General features: G+C 39.2%; 1 protein-coding gene across 3 annotated transcripts in view; it reads left to right on the top strand.

Annotated features, from left to right (window-relative positions):
- Dis3l2 (DIS3 like 3'-5' exoribonuclease 2) overlaps positions 1-27047 on the top strand; it is a 381117-nt gene that overhangs the window by 157388 nt on the left and 196682 nt on the right. For all 3 annotated transcript variants that reach the window (XM_057762692.1, XM_057762690.1, XM_057762691.1), the window contains 2 exons: positions 120-220; positions 9351-9598. In XM_057762692.1, coding sequence (XP_057618675.1) covers positions 120-220; positions 9351-9598 — 349 coding nt within the window. The remainder of the gene's footprint in view (positions 1-119; positions 221-9350; positions 9599-27047) is intronic.

Here is a 27047-nt window from a genome sequence, read left to right as displayed (position 1 = left end):
AGAAATGGTACGGAGTACTTGGCCTCCGGAAACTTTCTGGTATGAATTTAAAGATCTCTGTGTACCCAGTGGATATGCAGCTAATTGCTTCCTTTTCTCTTTTTTTCTCTCTGACTTAGGAAAAGACGATTCCAGTGCTCCAGTTACAAAAGATGAGAACACCCCCATGTCACAGGACACAAGAGCCTTACCTGAGAAGTCACTGCAGAAATCAGCAAAGGTTATTTCCTAAAGTTTTTTCTACTTGTCACTTGGGATACTCATCAGAACTGTAGTTGCTTGGTTAATCAGAAAGTCAGTAGAACCCGTAAATTAGGGCAAGTGAATAGGACTTTTGTAACTATAAGCATATGAGTATTTATTTATTCGATGATTTGGGATGTTGGTGGCATTTTGGGTATAGGAGAAAACATAGTTGACTCTTGCTCTTGGTGGCACACATGATGTAAGTACAAGAGATAAAGTAAAACCATAGTATGAGACTGCCTGTACCAGGACATCCATCAGTGTTCACTCTGGGAGTCATATAACCACACTCCAACCAGCTTGCTGAAGGAGCTCTCCTGTCTGTCAACATGAGGAGTTTGTACGTTGTTAGACTATATGTATCCTGCTGTTGCTCCTGGAGTTACCTGGAGCTTCGTCTCACTAAGCATTCTTAGGGATAACTCTGTTAAGACATACTAGGTAGGTATTGCTATCATGACTGGGTGGCCTGGGTGCTGGATCCAGTTTGTCTTCCTTTTCTCACAGTTCTTTGGTTGTCTCCTGTGTTTTTAGCATGAAGGTTGTCTAAAATATCACTCCATATCAGCCGTGTATTGTATATATGTGTATATATTCACACATATTTATACATTATACATAATATACATGTGGCAAAGCTATGCCTGTTTGTCTTACCTGTGCAGTATTTAAATTTTTTACTTCATGGTTTATATTAAACAAAGAATATTTATGTAGAAATTATACTTTTTGCTTCTCTTGAAAAATTAAACTCTGACTGCACTGAGCCAGGGTCCTCTATGATTGTAGTGAGAGCCAGACTGGAAGAGATATATAGAGAATGGGCAGAGTCAGAGAAACACCATGTAGCTGCCGAAGGAGAAAGATGTTCAGAACCTTTCCGGTAATCCACAGCCTGGTAGTGATACACAAATTAATAGAAATGGGTTAATTTAAGATGTAAGAGTTAGTTAACAAGAGACCTGAGCTAATAGGTCAAACTATTGTAATTAATATAGTTTCTGTGTCTGGGCGGTTGGGAAATGAACGAGCAGTCTCCGTTTACATGAACCAGTTAGGAACCCTAGAAATAAAGAAAGTAAATAGTGACCTCACAGCCTCCCAGTCAGAGGGTGACATATTCTGTGCTTCTGAATCCAGCCCAACAATAGGAGATGGGCCATGGAGATTCCATGTCTGACATGAAACTCTCCAGAAATACCAGGCAATCCTGGAAGCACTTGCAAAGGAAATTGGTTAGGAGTCCTGGATAGTAAATGGCTAGGGGCAAGGGCTCTCCTTTTACCTCAAGCTCCTAATTTCTCTCCCTACCAAGAGACAGCAGGTATCTGACTGGCTCCAACTCAAGAGATCACATGACAAGAAGCACTAGGCTGAGGAAGCCTTTTCTCCTAGGGCTGGAGACTCCCCCTTTTAACTTAAAGGTACCAGGTGCTGGAGACCACAGTGAAAAGGGTTTTATCCCAATAAGTAGCTTGGCATGGAAAGCTCCCTTCTCCTCATCTAGAGAACTTGACCATTGGCCTATAAGACCCTTCCTCAATAGACTTATGATCTCTATGACCTGGGGATTCCTTTCTTGTACTTAGAGGTGCTGAGCAGCCAGGTAGTCCCAGCGAGGGAGATGCTGCTGTAATAAAATACTCCAAATTGGAAGACTGTGTCTTTGAAAGCTGGAGATAGCCCTTTCATACTTCCAGGTGGTCTAACCTGGGAGATTCCCTTCTACCTCAGAGACAAAAGTAGTAGACAGCAACAAAAGTTCAGTGTTACTGTGTAAACAAAACATATCAAAATGTTATTGAAAACGGAGTTATTATTAGAACTGAAGTGTTCCAATAAACTAAATTGTGCTAAAATTCAATAAGATTTCTGTCTGTCTGTGAGAGGTTTGAGTAGGACTCAGGGTCTCTTAAGGTGATAGCCAAAAGGTCTAAAATACAATAGAGACTCCTTAAGAACTATACCAAGAGTCAAAACAATCATATTAAATGAGAAAAGATGTTCAGCTGATACCAGCCTCAAGATACTGGGTTGTCCAACAAGAGCCCAATAAAGATTTTCAACAGCCAGGCCAGCTACCTCCACAGGAACAGGCCTGAGCCAGGGACATCTTTGGGAGCAGACCCAAGCCAGGTGATCTTTATGGGAATAGGCCTGAGCCAGCGACCTCCGACCTCTGACCTCTGTGGAGACAAGCCCGAGCCAGTGAACTCCTCAGGAGTAAGTCTAAACAAGCAACCTCTGTAGGAGCAGACCCAAAAGCCTTCTGGGAGCACCGAGTGACCTCTAAGAATGCCGAGCTACCTCTGGGGTAACTAGAACCATGGTCCAGAATCTACCACGAGGAGCAACCATGTGAGCCTTGGATCCACTGGCACCTGGAAGAGTGATCACCAGAGACACAGCCCCAACTACATTATTCAGAGGAAAAAATGGTCAGACAAAAACACACTTAACACCACAAAGAGCAATACAGCACCACCAAAAACTAATGGCTCTGTAACAGGCAAGACTGGAGCACCACAATACATATGAGGCAGAAGAAAATAACTTTAACGTTCTCCTAAAGTTATTTTTTATTTTTGAGGCCCTTAAAGATGAAATGAAAAATTCTCTCAAAGAAATGGAGGAAAAGACAAACAAAAAAATTGGAAGATATCAACAAATCCCTTAAAGAAAACCAAGAAAAAGCAAACAGGTGAAAAAAATGATTCAAGACATGAAAATTGAAATACAGACAATAAAGAAAACATAAACCAAGGGAATTTTGGAAATTCAAAATATGGGAAAATGGTCAGGAACCACAAATGCAAACATAAACAGCAGAATACAAGAGATGGAAGAAAGAATCTCAAAGTTTGAAGACACGATAGAAGAAAATAAGATTTATCGGTCAAAGAAAACATTAAATGTAACAAAAACTTAATAAAATATTCATGAAATATGGGGCAGCATGAAAAGATCAAACCTAAGAATAATAAGGATAGAAGAAGGAGAAAGGTCCACTTCAAAATGCAGAAAATATATTCAACAAAATCATAGAAAAAAGTTTTCCCAACCTAAAGAAAGATATGCCTGTGAAGATACAAGAAGCTTACAGAACACCAAATAGACTGAACCAAAAAAAGTCCCTTTGCTATATAATAATCAAAATACTAAACATACAGAATAAAGAGAGAGTATTAATAACTGCAAAGAAAAAAGGCCAAATAACATGTAAAGACAGACCTATCAGAATTACACCTGACTTCTCAATGGAAACAATGAAAGCCAGAACATCCTGGTCAAGTGCTACACAGATATTAAGAGATCATGGATGCCAACCCAGACTATTATGCCCAGCGAAACTTTCAGTCACCACAGACGGACAAAACAAGATATTCCATGACAGAACCAGATTTAGCCAATACCTAGCATTAAACCCAGCTCTACACAAAGTACTAGAAGAAAATTCCAAACCAAGAAATTTAGCTATATCCACAAAAACACAGACAATAGATGCTCTCACAGCAGCAGATTCTAAAAAGGGAAAAACCACATACAATAACTTCACCAGCAATGAAAACTAAAATAACAGGATAATAGCAATAATAATAGCAAGCACTGGTCATTAATATCTCTTAATATAAATGGACTTAACTCACCTATAGAAGACACCACTAACAGATTGGATACGAAAACAGAATCCATCATTCTGCTGCATACAAGAAACATACCTCAATCTCAAAGACAGACATTGCCTCAGACATTGCCTCAGAGTAAAGGGTTGGGAAAAAGTTTTTCAATCAAATGGACCTAAGAAACAAGCTGGTGTAGCTATCCTAATATCGTACAAAATAGACTTCAAACTAAAATCAATCAAAGGAGAAAAAGGACACTTCATATTAGTCACAGGAAAAATCCATCAAGAGAAAATCTCGAGTCTGTTTTCCACTGGGAAGTGAAACACATGTCTTAACTTGCCTGGCTGCTGCAATGCTATCCACACAGGCTGCCATTCTGAGACTTTAACGAAACCGTTCTACTGACAGACGCGGCGGCGCAGATGTGACGCAGACCTGAACTTATATTTTTTGATGGTCCAAGCATGAAACAGTGAAGCCCACACTGAGAGCTAAAAGTATACAATGGAAGAAAGAGAGCATCTTCAACAAATGGTGCTGGCATAACTGGATGTCAATCTGTAGAAGAATGAAAATAGATCCATATCTATCACCATGCACAAAACTCAAGTTCAAATGGATTAAAGACCTCAATATCAGTCTGAACACACTGAACCTGATAGAAGAGAAAGTGGGATGTACTCAACAACACATGGGCACAGGAGACCACTTCCTATGTATAACCCCAGCAGCACAGACATTAAGGGCAACATTGAATAAATGGGACCTCCTGAAACTGAGAAACTTCTGTAAAGCAAAGGACACTGTCACTAAGACATAATTATAGGCAATCCACTGACTGGGAAAAGATCTTCACCAACCCCACAACTGACAAAGGTCTGATCTCCAAAATATATAAAGAACTCAAGAAACTAGAATGTAAAATGCTAATCAGCCCAATTATAAAATGGGGCACTGAGGTGAACAGAGAATTCGCAACAGAAGAAGTTCAAATGGCCAAAAGACACTTAAGGTCATGCTGAACTTCCTTAGCGATCAGGGAAATGGAAATCAAAACAACTTTAAGATACCATCTTACACCTGTCAGAATGGCTAAAATCAAAAACACCAATGGATAGTCTTTGCTGGAGAGGTTGTGGAGTAAGGGGCACACTCATCCATTGCTGGTGGGAATGCAAACTTGTGCAACCACTATGGAAAGCAGGAAATTCGGGATCAACCTACCCCTGGAAGCAGCAATACCACTCTTGGGAATATACCCAAGAGATGCCCTATCATACAACAAAAGTATATGCTCAACTATGTTCATAGCAGCATTGTTTGTAATAGCCAGAACCTGGAAACAACCTAGATGCCCTTCAGTGGAAGAATGGATGAAAAAAGTGTGGAATATATACATATTAGAGTACTACTCAGCAGTAAAAAACAATGACTTCTTGAATTTTGCATGCAAATGGACGGAAATAGAAAACACTATCCTGAGTGAGGTAAGCCAGACCCAAAAAGAGGAACATGGGATGTACTCACTCATAATTGGTTTCTAGCCATAAATAAAGGACATTGAGCCTATAATTCGTGATCCTAGAAAGCTAAATAAGAAGGTGAACCCAAAAAAAAACCATATAGTTATCCTCCTGGGTATTAACCTTCCTCAGGCGATGAAAGGAGACAGAGACAGAGACCCACATTGGAGCAACAGACTGAAATCCCAAGGTCCAAATTTGGAGCAGAAGGAGAGAGAGAGAGCACGAGCAAGGAACTCAGGACCGCAAGGGGTGCACCCACACACTGAGACAATGGGCATGTTCTATCGGGAACTCTCCAAGGCCAGCTGGACTGGGTTTAAAAAAGCATGGGATAAAACCGGACTCGCTGAACATAGTGGACAATGAGAGCTGCTGAGAAGTCAAGAACAATGGCAATGGGTTTTTGATCCTACTGCACGTACTGGCTTTGTGTGAACCTAGGCTGTTTGGATGCTCACCTTACTAGACCTGGAAGGAGGTGCGAGGTCCTTGGACTTCCCACTGGGCAGGGAACCCTGACTGCTCTTGGCGCTGCTGAGGGATGGATAGTTGATTGGGGGAGGGGGACAGAAATGAGAGGTGGTGGCGGGGAGGAGGCAGAAAACTTTAATAAATAAATAAATAATTAAGAATAAGAGAAAATCTCAATAGTGAACATCTATGCCCCAAATACAAAGTCACCCTTACATGTAAAAGAAACACTACTAAAGCTTAAATCACACATTAAGCCCCACACACTAATAGTGGGAAACTTCAACACTCCACTCTCACCACTGGAAAGGTCTGACAATCAGAAAATTCAACAGAGAAATAAGGGAACTAACAGATGTTATGACTCAAATGGACTATTTGCTGATGGTATGATAGTTTACATAAGAGATCCCCCCCCCAAAAAAAAAGAAGAGATCCCAAAAATTCTGTCAAGGAACTTCTACAGCTCATAAACATCATCAGTAATTTGGCAGGATACATAATTAAGTCAAAAAAATCAGTAGCCCTTCTTTACACAGATGATAAATGGGCTGCAAAAGAAATCAGAGAAACATGATGTTTTATGATAACCACAAAGTACATAAAATGTCTTGGAGTAACTCTAACCAAACAACTGAAAGACTTGTATGACAAGAACTTTAAATCTTTGAAGAAAGAAATTGAATAAGACACCAGAAAATGGAAAGATCTCCTATGCTCTTGGTAGGTATAATTAACAAAGTAAAATAGCAATCTTACCAAAAGCAATCTACAGATTTGATGCAATCCCCATCAAAATCCCAGTGAAATTCTTCAAAGACCTCAAAAGAATAATACTCAACTTCACCTGGAAAAGCAAAAAACCTAGGATAGCCAAAACAGTCCTGTATAATAAAGGAACTTCTGGAGGCATCACAGTCCTTGACTTCAAACTCTACTACACAGCTACAGTACCACAGCATAAAACAGACAGGAGGACAAATAGAATCAAATCAAAGATCTGGATACTAATCCACACACTTTTGAACACCTGATTTTTGACAAAGAAGCAAAAAATATAAAATGGAAAAAAGAAAACATCTTCAACAAATGGTGCTGGCATAATTGGATATCAGCATGTAGAAGATTGAAAATAGATACATATTTATCGTGATGCACAAGACTGACGTCCAAATGGGTCAAAACCAACCACACTGAACCTCATAGAAGATAAAGTGGGAAGTACACTTGAATGCATTTGCACAGCATACCTCTTCTTAAATATAACCCCAGACACTGAGAGCAACAATTAATAAATGGTACCTCCTGAAACTGAGAAGCTTCTGTAAAGCAAAAGACATGGTCAACAAGACAAAATGAAAGTGTTGGAGTCTGCCCCACATTGGGCTGCCCTTTGTCAGGGAACCGCCTCAACAAAAGTACCTCATGCCAGGGTAAAAGGCATGGGGATATAGAAGTATAGTAAAGAATATGAAGACACGAAAGAAAATAATAAAAAAGAGAAACTTAAGATAGTATTGGGAGGGAGTACCAGTGAGTACTGGAATTTACCCACGTTTAGTTTCCAACTGCTTTGAATACCCCTGACCCCAAAAGGTAGGAGTAAGACAAAAAACTGCATTAACATGATACGAGGAAATGAACACACCAATTGAAGGTCGTGGGATACTTCTGTAGTTAAACAGTCTGTTGCTAGAACAAAAGAATTCACATTCACAACCTAGACCAAAGTATTCTGTAGGCAAACCATTCCCTGGGTGGAATCTAAAGCTTTCTCTTTAAAGGAACTGGAACTTAGTTGGATCCACAGACTTTTGTTTCAGGTTGAAACATATTTACTTCTCTATTCCTGGAATACAAGGTCTGACTATCATCAACACCCTTGAGAGAGCAGAACTCTCTGGTCTAAATCTGCGTAGGACCTTTGTTTGAAGAAGCACAATAACCTTGGTGGAACTAGAGGTAAGTTCCAACTCTGATCTTAGGTCAAAGTGAGGCTCATATTTTCCTCAAGGCATCCTACAGAATGGGAAAAGATCTTCACCAACCCCAGATCGGATAGAGGACTGATCTTCAAAATATACAAAGAACTCAAGAAATTGGTCATCAAAAAAGCAATAATCCAATAAGAAAATGGGGTACAGACCTAAATAGAGAACTCTCAACAGATGGATCAAAAATGATTGAAAGATACTTAAGGAACATCCTTAGCCATCAGAGAAATGTAAATCAAAACAAGTCTGAGATTCCATTTTACACCTATCAGAATGGCCAAGATCTAAAACACTGATGACAGCTTGTGCTGGAGAGGATGTAGAGTAAAGGGAACATTCCTCCATTGCTGGTGGGAGTGCAAACTGGTACAGCCACTTTGGATATCAGTATGGTGATTTCTCAGAAAATCTGGAAACAACCTACCTCAAGACCCAGCAATACTACTGTTGGGTATATACCCAAAGGATGTTCAATCATACCACAAGGACATGTGCTCAACTATGTCCATAGCAGCATTATTTGTTATAGCCAGAACCTGGAAACAACCTAAATGCTCTTTTACTGAAGGGTAGATAAAGAAAATGTGGTATATTCCCACAATGGAGTACTACACAGTGGAAAGAAATAATGACATCTTGAAATTTGCAGGCAAATGGATGCATCAAGAAAACTTCATATTGAGTGAGGTAACCCAGACCCAGAAAGGCAAAAACAATATGTACTCACTCATAAATGGCTTTTAGACATAAAGCAAAAAAAAAAAAAAAAAGTTTACAATTTACAACCCCAGTGAATCTAGACAATAATGAGGACCCTAAGAGAGACATACATGGACCATATCTACATGGGAAGTAGAAAAAGACAAGATCTCCAGAGTAAATTGGGAGCATGGATATCATGGGATAGGGTAGAAGGGGGGGGGAAGGTAGGGAGAGGAACAGAGAAAAATAAAACAATAAAAACAATTAAAAAAAGATTTTCACCACACATTACCCATTCTTTGGACATATTTAAGAAAACAGGAGATTTCAGCAAGGAAATATAAGTTATATCCCAATTGAGAACGTAATTTTTTATGTTCAGTAACATTTTTTTTTTTTGTTCAGTAACATTTTTAAAGAAAACAATTGCTCTTTCTGGTATTAATGTGGGCAAAGTATAATGTGGAGCTGAAACTTGGAACTGTCTACCCTGCTGGGCTACACATACCTTTACAAGACATAGGGCATGGTTATTAAAAGCATTGTCATCTAATTTATCCATCTAGTTCGTAGGTTTTTTTTTCCCCCCTTGGACTCTCCCCCACATCTAATACTTAAGTTGTTGTGATTTACATAGATCACCTAGTTACAGAATATCATAGAGAGCCACCTCATGGTGACCTCCCGGTGCAGCTAGGTCCATCTGATTAATCTGATAATGTGCTGTTGACTTTCTGATTGATTTTCACATAGAGAAACAATGACTTTGTCTTTGGTGTTTTCAGGTGGTTTACATCTTGGAGAAAAAGCATTCCCGTGCAGCAACTGGCATCCTCAAACTCTTGGCTGATAAGAACAGTGACCTGTTTAAGAAATATGCCCTGTTTTCCCCTTCAGACCACCGAGTGCCTAGAATTTATGTACCTCTCAAGGATTGTCCCCAGGACTTCATGACCCGGCCTAGAGATTATGCCAGCACACTATTCATCTGCCGCATCATAGACTGGAAGGAGGACTGTAACTTTGCCCTGGGGTAGGTGCTCTTTGACAGAAAACCGCAGGGCACAGCAAGAAGTCAGTGTGGGCGGGCTTTAGGTGAGCTGCTTATGTACTTCAGGTCTATCTTCTTTACTAAAGCCTTGGTACTGGTGCAGTTTGGTCCTGAAATTTTAGAAATGCCCTTCGGTCACCTATAGATTGCTTGAATTACCAGGCAAATACCATTGCTTTTGGCATAAAATATATATTCTGAACCTCTTCCTGTTATATGATAGATATCACTGGGACATGTATACTGCAGATAAGTTCTTGTACTGAACAGAGTAGCCAGCCTTCTACTTCAGATCTCATGTTAAAATATGAAAAGTTCTACCATATTTAGGTAATTTCTGGCTTCTTTGCTTTAATATGAACATGAAGACATATTTGTTTATTGATGCTCATAATGGTCTTCAATTTGAGTAATGCCAAAGATTCATATATGACATTGCAGACAGAATTACCCCTTAGACTATCAATAATTGCCATTTTATTTTGTTTGAAGAACCTGCTGAACCTAGCTGTCTCAATAATGCCATACCTATTTCTTTTTATAGCTAGTATTCATTTTGAAAGAAAAGTAATATTGTGTTAGCTATATTTTTTACCCTTTATAATGGTGTCTAGTTTTTATATCATGAAAATTAAATATAAGTACATAATGTAGAGGAGTATGTTTGGACATTTACATGTAGTCCAGTTTAATGGTTATTCAACTTGTCTAAGATCCTCCTAGAGATGCCCTGTGCTTATCAGAGCCTATGGTGAATGAATGATCTTTGGGCCACTGGCTACCATCTCATACTTTTATTAGATTTATTCTACTTGTATGTACCTGGTACCTCATCAACTAAACGAAATGAAACCTAGGCATTAGACCAGGCATGGTGGCCCACACCTTTAATCGCAGCATGGAGAAAATGGAGGCTGGTGGATTCCTGTGAGATCAGGCCAGCCTGAGCTGCATAGAGTTTTAGTCCAGCAAGGGCTATATAATAAGACCATGTCTCAATAAAAAAACAAATCTATCTATCTATCTATCTATCTATCTATCTATCTATCTATCTATCTATCTATCTATCTATCTATCATCTATCTATCTATCTATCTATCTATGTGTCATACTGATGCAGTTAAAGAAATATCATCCCATGCCCCTTTTGCAGTTATGTGAAGATTGGAGTAATTTCCGTGGCCTCAGAGCTCCTTGAGAACTATTGTGCTTTCTTGTCTGCTGTCTAGTATGTGGTTATAGGGTCATCATTTTTAAAGCCTAACTTGTTATCTAACCTCTTGAGTTCCAAATAGCCCTTCTCACAGACTTGCCTATTTCTCACCATCAAATCAAGGGGCCTGATGACGGTTGTGCCACCTGCCTCTTTGTTGCCATACTCTCTTGGGCAGTGATGGGATGACTGCCATGTCAGAGCAGGAAATTCACCTGTCTTTTATCTGCCTTTCTACCATATCCCATTGTGCAAGCTTGATTGGGCCATTTCCTAAGTATTCAAGTCTAAGGGTGTAGTCAGGAAATCTTCCTGGTGTGAGTTTCTGAAGGACCTTATATATTTTTCATGCACAGCTGAGCCCTTATCTCATCAGAAATCCTTGGCTCAAGTTTAGTGTAGCAGCAGCAGCAGCCACAAAGGGATTCAGTCCTTGGAAACAGCAAGTATATTCACTGATTCTAAAGAAAGAATATTCTAAAATGATAATCATGTGTTATATATAACTTCCAAAGTAAAGCTTGAATATTTAGATGAAAATCTATGATTTCTGTTTATATTTGTAATATAAAGACATTCAAATTCTATTTCCTAAAACTGTGAAATCAAAATTCTTTCTGAGAAGATAAAATTTACTTAAAAAAAAAAAGAAAGAACAACAGCTTTTCATAATGAAGTTCTCAGATGCCGTCTGTTGCCCGGAGGCTGAGGGCTGCAGCTGTTGAGCTGTTGGTGGTCCCTTGCCGTTTTGTTCTGGCTATCAGTTACTGATCTTTAGGAACTGAGGTCACTGTTTTCCAGTCTGCACATGATGTGCTACAGTGGCCTCGGTTTCCTTCTTCATCTTCGCCAGGCTTTGACAAGGAGTATGAGGTAGTAGTTGCAGTGGGTGGGAATGTACTGTCAGCTTCTACATAAACAGTGCCTGAAAACCCAATCAGCTAAAGTGGCTTCCTTTTGAATTTCTTCCCTGTGCCTGCATCTTTCCCCTGAACAGTCTTAAGCTTTTTCTGCATGTGAAATTGTTACTAATTACTCAAGTCCAAAGTTATATTCCTCTTTAGTGGATACATTTAGTTCAGAAGACAGCCTTAAGTAGGTGTAAGGTGTTATACCACCTGAGAAGTGCAGGGTGAACAAGCTAAGGTCAGTTCTGGAAACTGTTACTAATAGAAGACCTTGATAGAAATAGCAAAGATATATCTTGATTCTAAGAAATGGAATCCTACCTGTACTAATTTAAATAAAATGGGGATTACTATGAGATTCTGGTGGTTCTCCTAAAACTCTGGGTGTGAAATGGGACGAAGGATTATGAGAAACTCATAACTAATAAGGCAGTAAACATATTGTTTTTCTCTCAAGCACCCTGACAAACCAGCCACCCTTCTACTTGTGAGCCTAGCTCCTCTGCTTTCCTTTGTATAACAGCCATCCACCTGCACAACAGCATTCATGGCCAGTCACAGGCCATACTGAAGTCTGGATTACAAGACAGAATTCATGGGGCAGAGAATTGCATTGGCCAAGTTTAAGACAGATGTTTTCCTAGGTAGTAGTTTGACATAGATATGGGATTCAGTTTTCTGTGTTCCATGAATAGGTCTGTGAACACATCTGCCTGGTAAGGAACATGGAGAAAGCAGGAGAAGTGAATTCCTGTCTTTTTGAGCTACCACTAGAGTACAAAACAACATGTCTTAAGTTCTCACACAGAAAGAAAATACTTTAATGAAAGTTTGGAGATAGAAGAAAGGGAGATCTAGGATCATTACTTGGAAGACAGAAAACTCTTTGCTCACAGATCTCTTGTAGTACTGAGAGTCTAGAATGGAGAGCAAGGAGCGTGTGTGACAGTTATAGATATTACAGATTGTCTTAAGAAGCTGGAGGAATTGAGAAGACCTGAAACAGGAGAACTGTGGAGGAGGCAAGAGGAGTGAAAAACTTTGGGGAAACAAGGTAAATTCTGTGTGAAGGAAAAGGTAGAAGAATCTTAGATGAACTTCCAGGCCTCAGACTTGAGTGAGGGTAGATGCTGATAGTAGTTTTAACACAATGTTCCAAGAGCAGCCTTGGTTTCCACCATAGCCTTCACTTGATCCCTTATTCCTTTGCTGTTTCTCTACATGACTGTGGCTGCTCATGACTCCAAGCTTTTACACACATACTTCCTTTACCTCTTGGTGAAATACTCAGCTTTTAAATTCAACTCAGTTGGCTACTCAGAAAGTCTTCCCGGACTCCAAGCCTCCTTCTGGGCATTCTCATAGCTTCTAATCAGTTCATCACTGCAGCTCAGATACTGTTTGGATTGCAGTTGCTGACTTGATACTTCACTTGACCATGTGCTCCTTTTGATCAAGGATACCTTAGGATAAGGCTGGTCAGTTGAGTAGGTTGAAATGAAGGTGACTTTGAGATCTGCAGCTAGGTTGACTAGGAAATACAGAAGAATGAGGGGGAGTTTGGAGTGGAGCCCAGAGTTCCATGACCTCAAGATCAATGCCTGGTTTACAAGTGGTAAGAGGTATACAAATCAGGTAGAGGATATCTATATTAGGATGTGCTGATATTTAACAAAAGGATTGAAAAGAATATGAACATTTATAGGGTATAGCTTTGGGAGGATCCATAAGGAAGCTGTTGATCTTGGCTCCCATGTGCTGTACTTGCTTCTCTGGCATCCCCTGTGCCACTTTGGCAACTCAACCTAAGGGAAGCTCATAGGTCTTTACAGTTTGGAGACCCATGGTTGTTCAAATTGTTTTCTGTCTTGATGTTAAATTGTCATGAGGAGTCTCACTTGACTTCTCTTAACAATATATCTACCACCTTTCATGAATTATTAGGCTTGTAATTCTGTCAAAACTCCAAAGGTAGTCTCAGTGAGCCCTTGCTGGTATTTAGGGACTAGTGCTTTTTGTCATAAATCACAGCATACTTAGTACTTTTAATATTTGGTAGTGGACTCTTGTCCAGAATAACCAAAGAGTTGCATTGGCTTCCTCTTTGGAATGATTTGCGATTATGTAATGAGATTTACAGTTTTAGGAACTCGTCAGCTCTCTTAAATCATCATTCCCTTTTGAAACTTTTACAGTGGTATTCAAGCTGGTATTTCTTAGACCTTTGTAAGATCTACTACCCAAACTCCAAAGATCACTGCCTCAGCCTCATCTCTTCTAGGATGATGTGGGCACAAAGATACCATACTCATTTTCTCTTAGATTTGTAATGGTTTCTTCTCAAATAATATAAGGATAAATCTTGAAGGAAATGGAAGAGTTTTATATTAGCTATTGTGAGAAGCAAATAGTGGTTTTTGGCATCACTGAAGGCTGAGAATGTAGGAGAGGAACTGGTCAAGAACAAATTAACATATATCTTAGATTATTTAACAGATTTTTGGGGACTTGGAGGGGAAACGAATAGGTCAGTACAGGTGCAGTAAAGATGAGAGACTTATGGTTGAACTTGAGACTGTCTGGACTTAACTCAAGGCTATTAAAAGGAGACATGGAGGATGGGTTGTAGTTTTGCTGATTTCAGTGAGGGCAGCGAAGCCAATGGTTAAGCAACATGGAAGCAACCAAAGAAGTTCTTATTGCTGTGGTGTGTGGTGGAGAAGAAGGTTGGGTGGGGCCTGTTTGAATATTTTTCTCTCCTAGCTTTGCACTTAAAGGGCCAGTCCTCAGATAGTCAGCCAATGGAGGCAAATACTTCTTTTGAGATTTTGTTTTTTAAAGACAGGGTCTCACAGTATAGCCTGACCATCCTGTAGTTTGCTTTGTAGACCAGCTGGCCTTAACTCACAGAAATCCACCTGCTTCTGTCTCCTGAGTGCTAGAATCAAAGCCATGAACCACTATACCTGGCTTCTATTTGATTTTGAAGATACTGAATTTCTTTAGGGGATAAATATAAATAGATGACATGGTAAAAATTACTTTATATAAATTATTTATTTTAGCAGAAAAATGCAGTGGTGACCAGGCTGCTAGATAAGGCAAAGGGGAGAAATTAATGCTATGGAGCCATTGTTTACAAGATAAGTAAACAGAAAAACTTTTTACAGTCACCAACACCCCTTGCACAAAATGAGTGTTTTACTTTCCCAAGGGCACATTTCGTATTTAAATAATCTTTAAGGGGGAGACTGAGTTATATGACACATTGAGATTTTTACAAGCCCTTTCTGAACCATGGCTGTATTTGGCTAAGAGGCAAGGAAAAGCAGATCAGACTGAGGAGGGGGCTCTTTTTTATATGACTATTGGGCTCCACCTGGTGGCCTGTAAGGATGAGCTTTGGGGGAAAAAAAAGCCAAAAACCTTGCATTTTGAAGAAGTCAGGGAATGGAGGAGAATGGACCTGATACAGGCCTTTGTTACTAAGTGGCTGCTTCCCCAGAGAACCTAGCCAAAGAGCCTGTAGTCTGTATATAGGAGCAGGAGCCCCTGATTGCCTCTATGCTGGCTGCAGCACCCTCACCTCCAGGAACAGAAACAGTTGCTGGGGAAATGCATGTTTTCATTTATCCAAGCAGTGCATCCTAACCTGGCTGGAAAGATTCTTGGAATGTTGCTGGATTGACAACTTTGAGCTGCTACTGTGCTAGAGTCTTCCCGAGTCCTTCTCTTCTAAGGGAGAGAGGCCAGTTCAGCAGACTCATCATGCCAAGGAAGAAGGTCCTCAGAATGTGGGCAGTGTTATAGCTGCTTCCTCTTAGACAAGGCAAACCAAGAGTCAGAAGCCAGGGGACCCCTTGTGGAATTCAGCTCAAGGTCTGAAGACTTAATAGTTTGTCTGTGGACTTCAGTACCAAGAACCATACATTGCAAATTTAATAGGTAGTTTTGTTTCTAAAGACTGATTATGTAACACCTAGAAGATGTCAATTGTAAGAATTCTGTGGATCTGCTATGGCCCAGACAATGTTAACTCCCCACATTGTGAGTTTTAATTGTTTTTCTTCCCAGAAAATAATTTTGATGAACCCAGCTCTTTAGTTTTTCGAGTGAGGGTTTCTCTGTGTAACAGCCCTAGTTGTCCTGGAACTAGCTCTTGTAGCCCAGGCTGGCCGTGAACTCACAGAGATCTGTCTACCTCTGCCTCCCGAGTGCTGGGATTAAAGGTGTGCGCCACCACTGCCCAGCTGAACCCAACTCTTAAATTTCTCAATAAGCAGGGCGGGGGGAACAATCTCCATTAAAATAAATGTCTGCCAAAGTCACCATCTCCATTATAATTCCTAATGCACCTGCCTAAAATGTATTGGTGTGTACTTTGGTGGGTTTTTAAAATTGTTTTTATTGAGCTATATATTTTTCTCTGCTCCCCTCCCCTTCTGTCCTTTTCCCTATGCTCCCAGTTTACTCAGGAGATCTTGTCTTTTTCTACTTTATTGGTGTGGACTTTGCATAGTGTTAGCCTTTCCCCACACTGAGTTTGCATTCAGCCTCTAGCTACTCCCTTTGTGACAACACTGATTCACACTTCAAGACCTTCCCTAAAATCATTTGATTTTGCTAAGTCTCATTTCTTGTGCCAGGCATGGAGGCAAGAGGATCAAGAATTCAAGGCCGTTGTCAACTACATATTGAGTTTGAGGCCAGCCTTGTCTGCTTGAGGCTCTATCTCAAAAAAACAAAACCCCCGCCACAGCAGCAAAAATAATCTTACTTTCCACCCATTTGTTTGTATTTTCATTGTTAAAAACATTTTCCCTGAGATCCCCATCCATTACATGCTGCATTTTGCTGTCATAATATTGATCTAGAAGAGAAGGCAACTTACTGTCTACCCCTGATTATGGATAATATATAGCTATAGACATTGCTGTGTTTACCATCCTTTTGTGCCAGCAAGGCTTTGTATGGTTACTGGTATTCTGGGCCCTTGAATCAGCCAGTGTTTGTTCTTTTTGTGGCTTCTCAAGGCTGTGATACCATTTTATCTGCATGGAGCTGACAACAGGAGTCATTATGTGTGGGCGTATTTATTTAAGAACAGCGATGAGAAAGCTAATGTACAAGAGTGTATGCCCTGTGCATAGATTGGCTTTAAGGCTGGTGTTCAAAGAGTATTTAATAGAGAAAAGAAGATAAGTGACCAAGGACACTAATATTGGGAGAGTTTGTATTTTCCTTTAGGTACACAGGCCAATTTGAAGGACTACCTCTGTTACAACCTCTTCTGTGTGTAGTTGCTCCCTTTTCTCAGTAGCTTTGTCATTTCCTTATTACTCAGGGCAGTCGGTCTCATGCTTCTCATAGAGAATATTTATGCCTTCATTGCTGCTCCCATCAACTGGAAGAAGCTTGACAACACTGCCTATGGTATTATGTGTTAGGACCTGGTATTCATGGGGAAGCTCTGCTGGGCGAGAAAGATTTGTGGTGATGACCATTATAAACTCACTACTGAGGAAATGCTTCTTCCTTACAACTGTTACTGCAGTATCAAAATTCAGATGTGTTTTTCACTTTTACTTTTGAAATATATGCACATTAAATATTGACAATTAAAATCATTTAAATATATACTTATAGGCAATGTAAAATATCACCCCAAGAATTCATTATTTGGTGGCTGGTTTGATGGCTGTGTTGGTAAAGATACACACAAACCAGGTGTTCTGAATTCAATCCCCAGAGTCCATGTAAAAACGGAAGTAGAGAACCAACTCCATAAAACTGCCCTGTCTGACCATTAATGCTGTTTTCCTATTCTTGACTGCTTCAGGACCTCCCATGTTGCAGTTTTTTGTAATGACATTGACAGTTTGTAGAGCACTAGTCATTGAGTTTGTAGATTGCGTCTCTCTTTGGGTATGTCATATGCTCTACCTTCTTTTGCTCTGTGAGATGTCTTCGCATGGATTTCTGTGGTGGCTAGTGCAGTTTGTAGTCCACCCATGTGAAAGGGGGTTTCTTTTGCCTACATCCTCAACAGCATTTGTTGTCAGGTATTTTATTGATCTTAGATTTTTGATTGGGGCGAAATGAAATCTTAACGTGGTTTTTATTCATATTTCCCTAATTGGTAAGGTTAGAAATTTGTAATTTCTTTCTGATCCATGGCCCATTTTTAATTGGGTTATTTGTTTCTCGACTCTTGTTTTTTGAATTCTTTGTATATTCTGGATACTAATTTTCTATCTCATATGTAATTGACAAAAATCTCTCCCATTCTGTGTGCTTACTCTTTACTTGATTCCTTTGCTATATAGAAGCTTTTGAATTTCATGGGAGAGGTTCCATTTGTTAGTTGTTGACCTACCTCCTGAGTGAATTGAGTCCAATTCAGGAAGTCTTTTCCTACCCCTGTATCTTGTAGGGTACTGCCTAAGTTTTCTTCTGGCAGTTCAGCGTTTCAGGTTTCTTTTGCACTGCATGCTTTGATCCACTCAGAACTGATCACTGTACAGGGTGATAGATAGGGTCTAATTCATTCTTGTAGACATCCAGTTCTCATCATTGTTGGAAATGTTGTCTTTTCTCTTGTTTGTTTTTTGGCCTCTGTCAGCTGTGAGATGGCTGTAATTATGTGTTCTTGTGTTTGGGTCCTCTATTTTGTTCCGTTGATCTACATGCCTACATTTGTGCCAGTACCATGCTATATTTATTAGTGTAGCTTTGTAATATACCTTGAAATCTATTGTTCTTTTTGCTCTGGGTTGCTTCAGCTATCTTGGGTCCTTTGTGATTCCATATAAATTTTAGGATTTTTAAAAATTTCTGTGAATAATGTCATAGGGTTTGTGATTGATTGTGATTATATTGGCTCTGTAAGTTGCTTTTTTAACATGGCCTTTTTTCACAGTATTAATTGTACTAATCTATGAATATGGTGGGGTCTTTCCATCTAGCATCTTCTTCAGGCTCCTTCTTCAGATTAAAGTTCTCTTTGTAGAGGTCCTTCACATCCTTGGGTAGGCTTATGTTATATGTTATTTTATTGAGGTTATTGTGAATGACAATGTTTTTCTGATTTTGTTCTCAGTTTGTTATTAGTATACAGAAAGGATACTGATTATTGTAAGTTGATTTTGTATCATAACTGAAACTGTTGATAATTTCTAGAAGTTTTCTGGTAGAATTTATCGGATCATTTATGTGCAATATCATACTATCTGCAAATAAGGGTAATAATTTGACTTCTTTTCCTATTTGTGTCTTTTAAATTTCTTTCTCTAGTCTTATTGCTCTAATAGTGATAACTGTGGGTTATGACCTCCTGGGGGGATTGAATGCCCCTTTATAGGGGGTCACATATCAGATATCTTGCATATCAGATATTTACTTTACAATTCATAACAGTAGCAAAATTACAGTTATGAAGTAGTAATGAAATAATTTTATGGTTGAGAGTCATCCTGCCCTGAGGAACTGTATTAAAGGGTCACAGCATTAGGAAGGTTGAGAACCACTGCTCTAGGTCGTGCTTTCTAGCACTGTATTGAAAAGGAGTAAAGACAGTGGACAATCCTGTATTGTTTCTGATTAGAATAGGATTCCTTCAAGTCTTTCTTCATTTAGGATGATGTTGGTATGGGTTTACCATATATAGGTTTTATTATGAGGTCTGTTCTTTCTACAGCTTTTATCATTGAGGCCTGTTGGAATTTGTCAAAGACCTTTTCTGCATTGAGAGTGTCCAAAGTCCTTTTGTCTCCCCATCCTCTTCTCGAGACAGGGTTTCTTTGTGTAACCACCGTGGTTATCCTGGAACTTGCTTTGTAGACCAGGCTGGTCACAAACTCATGGAGATTTACCTTCCTCTGCCTTTGAGAACTGGGCTTAAAGGCATAAGCCACCATCGCCCAGTAAAAATCTTTTTCTTAATGAGATTTTTATGTGATTTTTGTCTTTAGTCCATTTATATGATTCATTTAATTTATTAACTTATGTAGAAAAATAGTTGTGTACTTTATCTGTGTTTCTTATAAGATTCAGAGACAGCAGCACAGGTATACTGGTTGAGGGAAATATACCCACACCAGGAAACTCACAAGCACCTGTAATTCCAGTTTCAGGAAAGTACACAGAAAGCAATACCATTTGAGCTGCAGTACATCTTCATGAAAGTTATTTTATTATTATTATTGTTTGTTTGTTTGTTTGTTTTTCAAGACAGGGTTTCTCTTGTAACAACCCTAGCTGTCCTGGAACTAGCTCTTTATACCCGGCTGACCTCGAACTCACAGAGATCCACCTGCCTCTTCCTCCCGAATGCTGGGATTAAAGGCATGCGCCTCCACCCAGCTATGAAAGTTATTTTTATGGTTCTGATACTTACACTGAAACCAAAATGTCAAAACAAACACTTGTGCAAAATAATTACACAATCCACCAGTCGTTTCCTGTTAGAACTTTGTTCAAGGGAGTCTAGTGTTTAGGAGAGATCAGGGTTTATGAGTACGCAGATAGATGGAGTCTTTCTGGGGCATCTGAGGCCCTTTCCAGTATCTTGAGCTCTTTCACCATGCTGGCTCATTAGATTTTTATCTTCTGCAAGCTCTTTAGTCTATACAGCTATCAAATATATCTCCAGTGGAAATCCATAATAAATTTATTTAAATGAGGCACTTGAGAAATATACTCTGGAACTTAGTAAAATAAATGTTAATTACTGCTAATAGGAACTTGGAGATGTTGATTACATTTGGAAGGCATAACTAAAATATGATTTTTGTCTTTATAAGTCATGTTGTAATTTCATAAACGAATAAGAGTGTTTGGCCCCAGTATACAACCTGGTGAATTTTGTTGCTAGAACAGAAAGCACAATATGGGAAAAAGAAAAATGCTTCTCTTTAATTTTCATTACTGGCAATCTTACCAAAAGCAATCTACAGATTCAACGCAATGCCCATCAAAATCCCAGCAAAATTCTTCACAGACCTCGAAAGAATGGTACTCAACTTCATATGGAAAAGCAAAAAACCCAGGATAGCCAAAACAATCCTGTACAATAAAAGAACTTCTGGAGGCATCACAATCCCTGAATTCAAACTCTACTGCAGAGCTACAGTACTGAAAACAGCCTGGTATTGGCATAAGAACAGACAGGAGGACCAATGGAACCAAATAGAAGACCGGATATCAATGCACACATCTTTGAACACCTGATTTTTGACAAAGAAACAAAAAATATCAAATGGAAAAAAGAAATCATATTTAACAAGTGGTTCTGGCATAACTGGGTATCAACATGTAAAAGAATAAAAATAGACCCATATCTATCACCATGCACAAAACTCAAGTCCAAATGAATCAAAGACCTCAACATAAAGTCAGCCACACTGAACCTCATAGAAGAGAAAGTGGGAAGTACACTTGAACACATTGGCACAGGAGACCTCTTCTTAAATATAACCCCAGCAGCACAGATACTGAGAGATTAATAAATGGGACCTCCTGAAAATGAAAAGCTTCTGTAAAGCAAAGGACACAGTCAACAAGACAAAAATGGTAGCCTACAGAATAAAAAAAGATTTTCACTAACCCCACATCAGACAGAAGTCTGATCTCCAAAATATACAAAGAACTCAAGAAATTGGACACCAAAAGATCATATAATCCAATAAAAAGAATGGAGTACAGACCTAAACAGAGAACTCTCAACAGAGGAATCTAAAATTGCTGAAAGGCACTTAAGGAAATGTTCATTATCCTTAGTCAGCAGAGAAATGCAAATCAAAACAACTCGGAGATTTCAGCTTACACCTGTTAGAATGGCCAAGATCAAAAACACTGATGACAACTTCTGCTGGAGAGGTTGTGGGGAAAAGGGAACACTTCTGCCTTGCTGGTGGGAATGCAAGCTGGTACAACCCCTTTGGATGTCAGTGTGGCGATTTCTCAGAAAATTGGGAAACAACCTTCCTCAAAACCTAGTAATACCACTTTTGGGTATATATCCAAAGGATGCTCAACCGTGCTGCCATAAGAACATGTGCTCAACTATGTTCATAGCAGCTTTGTTTGTCATAGCCAGAACCTGGAAACAACCTAAATGCCCCTCGACCGAAGAATGGATAAGAAAAATGTGATACATTTATACAATGGAGTACTACACAGCAGAGAAAAATAATGACATCTTGAATTTTGCAGGAAAATGGATGGAGCTAGAAAACATTATTTTGAGTGAGGTAACCCAGACACAGAAAGACAATTATCACGTGTACTCACTCATAGGTGGTTTTTAAACATAAAGCAAAGAAAGCCAGCCTACAAACCACAATCCCAGAGAACTTGGGCAACGATGAGAACACTAAGAGAGATTTGCATAGATATAATCTACATGGGAAATAGCAAAAGACAAGATCTCCTGAGTAAATTGGGAGCATGGGGACTTTTGGGGAGGGTTGAAGGGGGAAAGGAGAGGCAGGGAGGGGAGCAGAGAAAAATGTAGAGCTCAATAAAAATCAACTAAAAAATTCCATTACTTCTGCGACTTGTGTGACAGTTCATGATTAGATCTGTCACCATACTGCTGTTACCAGCTTTCCCTCACTGTCTTTGCTACATGTGTGGTCCACTAAACAACGCTGGTTGTCCCTGTGAACAACTCCATTTCTTAGTAGGTTTTTAGTAGGTGTTTATGACAGCCTTGTTCTCTTGAGATTGTGCATTTAGAAAGTTTTAACTCTGATATCCAATGATTTTTTTTCTGTGACGTGATCTAGCCTGTCTGGGAAAATCTACATTTCCTTTTATTTCAGGAATGTTATCTTAGTACTGTATTTGAAAATGATTTCTAGCTTTTTTATCTAGAACCTCCCTTTGGCTCTGCTGATGTTAGATCCCTTTGTCCTGGTCTGTGTATTAGTTACCTGTCTCATTGTTGTGATGATCAAAACAACAGCAGCAGCAAATCTACAGTCTGTCAAAATAGTTGTAAGCTGGTTAGTTTTGGCTCACAGTATACTATCCACCCTATTGAGTAGGAGGTGGCAAATAATGTTATATCTACAATCAGGAATTCAAGACCAATGAATTCTAATGCTCAGCTCTTCATTTTATTCAGTGTGTAAAAACTATACTAAATATCATGAATTATGCTTTTTTGCAGCCTGTGGAATGGTACTGCTCACATGAATTAACCTAATCTAAATAATTCCTCTCAGACATGCCCAGAGATTTGTTTCCATGGTGATCTTAAGTCCTTCCATGTGGACATTCAAGATTACCCATCACAATCTGCCATTCACAAGTTTTCTCTACATTTTTCCTGAAATCTTTGTTCTTCAGTTTCATTGCCTTCATTTTTTCCTCACCTTTCCCCTTATTGCCTTCACTTTGTGAAGTTTTTTCTTTGTGATTCTTGTCATTTGCAAGTAGTGTCACTTTGCCTGTGGTGGCTGCTAGCAGGATCTTTGTTTATACAGTAGTTCTATTGTTCTGTTCTACATATTTCTGAGGTCCCCAAACCCAAAGCCATTGAGACTTATTCCTTATGCACTTGAGCTGTTGATTCAAGTGCTTAGGTCTCAAGACCGATAGGCCCATCAGTTTTGTACCCTAGTGACTGTCATTTTGTGGTTGTTTGCTTAGAGGATGTTTAGCTCTTCTTTCATACTTTCCTTGCTTATAGTCAGTATGGTTTTTTTAATTGAATATACTCTATGTTTAAATGTTATGTGATATTGATATAATAGTCACTTCTTGGCATATGATGCATTCCAAGACTTCTGTTGGATGCCTGAAATCACAGATAGCACTGAACCCTACATACCCTTTGGGTTTGCCTATAGGTATGAACTTATGATATAGTTCAACTTATTAATAGACACAGCCAGAGATTAGCAACAGTAATCATAACAATTTACTGTAATAAAATTGCCAGAACTACTGTTTTTACACTATATAGAAAATATTAAGGAAAATAAGTCTACTTGACTTCAAGTGCCATGATGCCACATAAGTTGACCTGGCAACAAAGATGGCTACAAGTGATTAACGAATGGGCTGTATGTGCAGAGTAAATAGGCTGGGCAAAAGGAGAATGTATGCCCCATATAAGACCTTAGCAGGGTGGTGGGAGATTGTTACCCAGAATAGCATGTGACTAAAATTTTATGAATTATTTCTAGTTTTTTTTTTCCATCTAGTAATTCCTAACCATGGGTGGGTGACTGTGGGTACTTAAGACCTTGGAAAATAAAACCATGGGCAGAGGATTACTGTAATGATCCTTCAGAAGCTGAATCTTAGAAAGTTTTTTGTCCAGGTTTTTAGAATTTTCTCTGCTTTAGGCGTAGGATTACCATTTGTGGCCATATTATATCTTGGAGAAGATTACCCAGCTTCCCAGGGTGAGAGATCTTACTATGCTCTGGATCTGCCTTACCTCCACTGGTACCCAAACACCCATACATACAAGGACATTTCTTTTCATGCTTATACAGTTCTCTCAAACTGCACTATACCCAGCAATTATGTAGTCATCGGGTTAATAAATAGTTCATCATTTAATGTAATTTAAGGATTGTCTTGATTTTTGAGGCCAACCTGCGCTGCATAGTAACACCCTGTCACACAAAAAAGCAGTGTCCTATGCCTTGGCAGCATATGTATGTTACCTTTTTATATTATTCTAATCATTTTTACTTCTGAAGCATCTCTTAACTGCTTTGAATAGAAATAAAGAAGTCAGTAGTATACTTTATGGCTATTTTCATCAGTTATGGTTTTTGTGTTCTCCATTTCAAAATAAAAGGAATTATTGTATCCCTAGTCATGTCATAAAAGATATAAAAGAGCATCACACTTGAGGTAATATTAAGCAGATCTCAAAAGACAGATATATGTTTTCTCTGATTTGTAGTTCTTATATTATATATAGATATATAAATTATGTATGCATATATGACTTGAAAAAACCAAAATCAATAAAAGTAATCATTATGAGGACAAGAGTAACATTTTGTAATTAAGTTTTTGTTGTTTTTGCCCCAAATGCTGGAGACCAAACTCAAGACCTTGTGCATGTTCACAGAAGTTCTACCACTAAACTGCATTCCCAACCACAAGTAGGTCTCCATTGTGACACAGAACAGCCTGACACCTTTCCTTGCAGCCTGTGTTCTCAGATCCTGTGTCTTGGCTCTAGAATATTGAGCCTGAGCACCACTGTCTCTGGCAGGATAACACTGCAGTCCACTGAGGGCCTTCTCCTGATAATACTCTTCTAGTCAGTGAAGTACTAAGATTTGCTTCTTGCAGAAAGTCAGTGTTGATTGAAATAACATATAATCACATGGTACCTTATAAAGTACTCTGAAAATGTATGTATTGTGGTACTTACATTAGTACAATAGGTAGTGCAAATGAAGATGGGAGTCATAAACCCAGACTTCGAGTTTCCACATTAGTGGAGAGTGATCTCTCTGTCATGAAGAGCTCAATAGAAACAATCCACTGTCAAACGTCCTTCTGGCATTATTCTTTGTCATAAATTGGCTATGCTGGCTGTTGGCATATTAGTGTCCTATAAAGATGGGAGCCAGGTCAACATAAATGAAAAGTTGTTGTTGTGGAGTTCATTTTCACATCTGTGTTCTTTCTTTTTTAAAAAAAAATTTTTTCCTTTTTTAAATTTTTTTTAAAAAAGAAAACATACTTTTTTCATTTTACAAACTAATCCAAGTTCCTATTCCCTTCCCTCCTCCCATTCCTTCCACAAACCCTCCCACCCCACCCCCATCCAGTCCTCAGAGAGAGTAAGGCACCTTGCTTTGGAGAAGGTCCAAGGCCCTCCCTACTATATCTAGGCTCAGCAAGGTATCTATCCAAAGATAATAGGTTTCCAAAAAGCCAGTACATGCAGTAGGGATAAATCCTGGTGCCACTGCCAGTGGCCCCTCAGTCTGCCCCAGCCATGCAACTGCCAACCACATTCAGAGGGACTAGTTTGTTCCTATACTTGTTCCTTCCCAGTCCAGCTGGAGTTGGTGAGCTCCCATTAGCTCAGGTAGACTGTTTCAGTGGGTGTACCCATCGTGGTCTTGACCTTTTTGCTCATATTCTCACTCCTCCCACTCTTCAACTGGACTTTGGGAGCTCAGTCCAGTGCTCCGATGCAGGTCTCTGCCTCTGTTTCCATCAGTTGCTGGATGAAGGTTCTATGGTGATATGTAAGATATTCATCAGTCTGACTACAGTGCAAGTCAAGATCAGGCTTCCTTTCCTCTATTGCTTAGGGTCTTAGCTGGGGTCATCCTTGTGGATTCCTGGGAATTTCTATAGAGCCAGGTTTCTTGCTAGCCATATAATTGCTACCTCAATCAAGATATCTCTTTCCTTGCTCTCATCTCTGTCCTTCCTCCTTCTTGACTATGTCATTCCCTCAAGTTCTCCTCACCCCTCCCCTTTCCCCCATTTTTCCCCTTCCATGCTCCCTTCTCCTCCCACCTCCATGCTCCTAATTTTGTCAGGCGATCTTGTCTGTTTCCAATTTCCAGGTGGATCTATATATGTTTTTCTTAGGGTTCACCTTATTACTTAGCTTTTCTAGGATCATGAACTATAGGCTTAATAGCCTTTGTTTATAACTAGTATCCACTTATGAGTGAGTACATACCATATTCATCTCTTTGGGTCTGGGTTACCTCACTCAGGATGTTTTTTTTTCTAGTTCCATTCATTTGCATGCAAAATTCAAGATGTCATTTTTTTTAAAACTTCTGAGTAGTACTCTAATGTGTAAATGTGACACATTTTCTACGTCCATTCTTCAGTTTAGGGGCATCTAGGTTGTTTTCAGGTTCTTGCTATTACAAGTAATGCTACTATGAACATAGTTGAACAAATGCCTTTGTAGTATGATTGATCATTGAAAGACCTATTCAACAAGAACTTTAATTCTTTGAAGAAAGAAATTGAAGAAGGTACCAGAAAATGGAAAGATCTCCCATGCTCTTGGATAGGTAGGATCAACATAGTAAAAATGGCAATCCTACCAAAATCAATTTATAGATTCAATGCAATCCCCATCAAAATCCCAACAATTCTTCACAGACCATGAAAGAACAATAATCAACTTTATATGAAAAACAAAAAACCCAGAATAGCCAAAACAATCCTGTACAATAAAAGAACTTCTGGAGGCCTCACCATCCCTGACATCAAGCTCTATTACAGAGCTACAATAATGAAAACACTGTGGTACTGACATAAAAACAGAGAGGTTGACCAATGGAATTGAATC

This window comes from Chionomys nivalis, chromosome 2 (genome assembly GCF_950005125.1).
Source record: "Chionomys nivalis chromosome 2, mChiNiv1.1, whole genome shotgun sequence".
Lineage (NCBI taxonomy): Eukaryota > Metazoa > Chordata > Mammalia > Rodentia > Cricetidae > Chionomys > Chionomys nivalis.
This window is presented reverse-complemented; position numbering and strand designations above follow the sequence as displayed.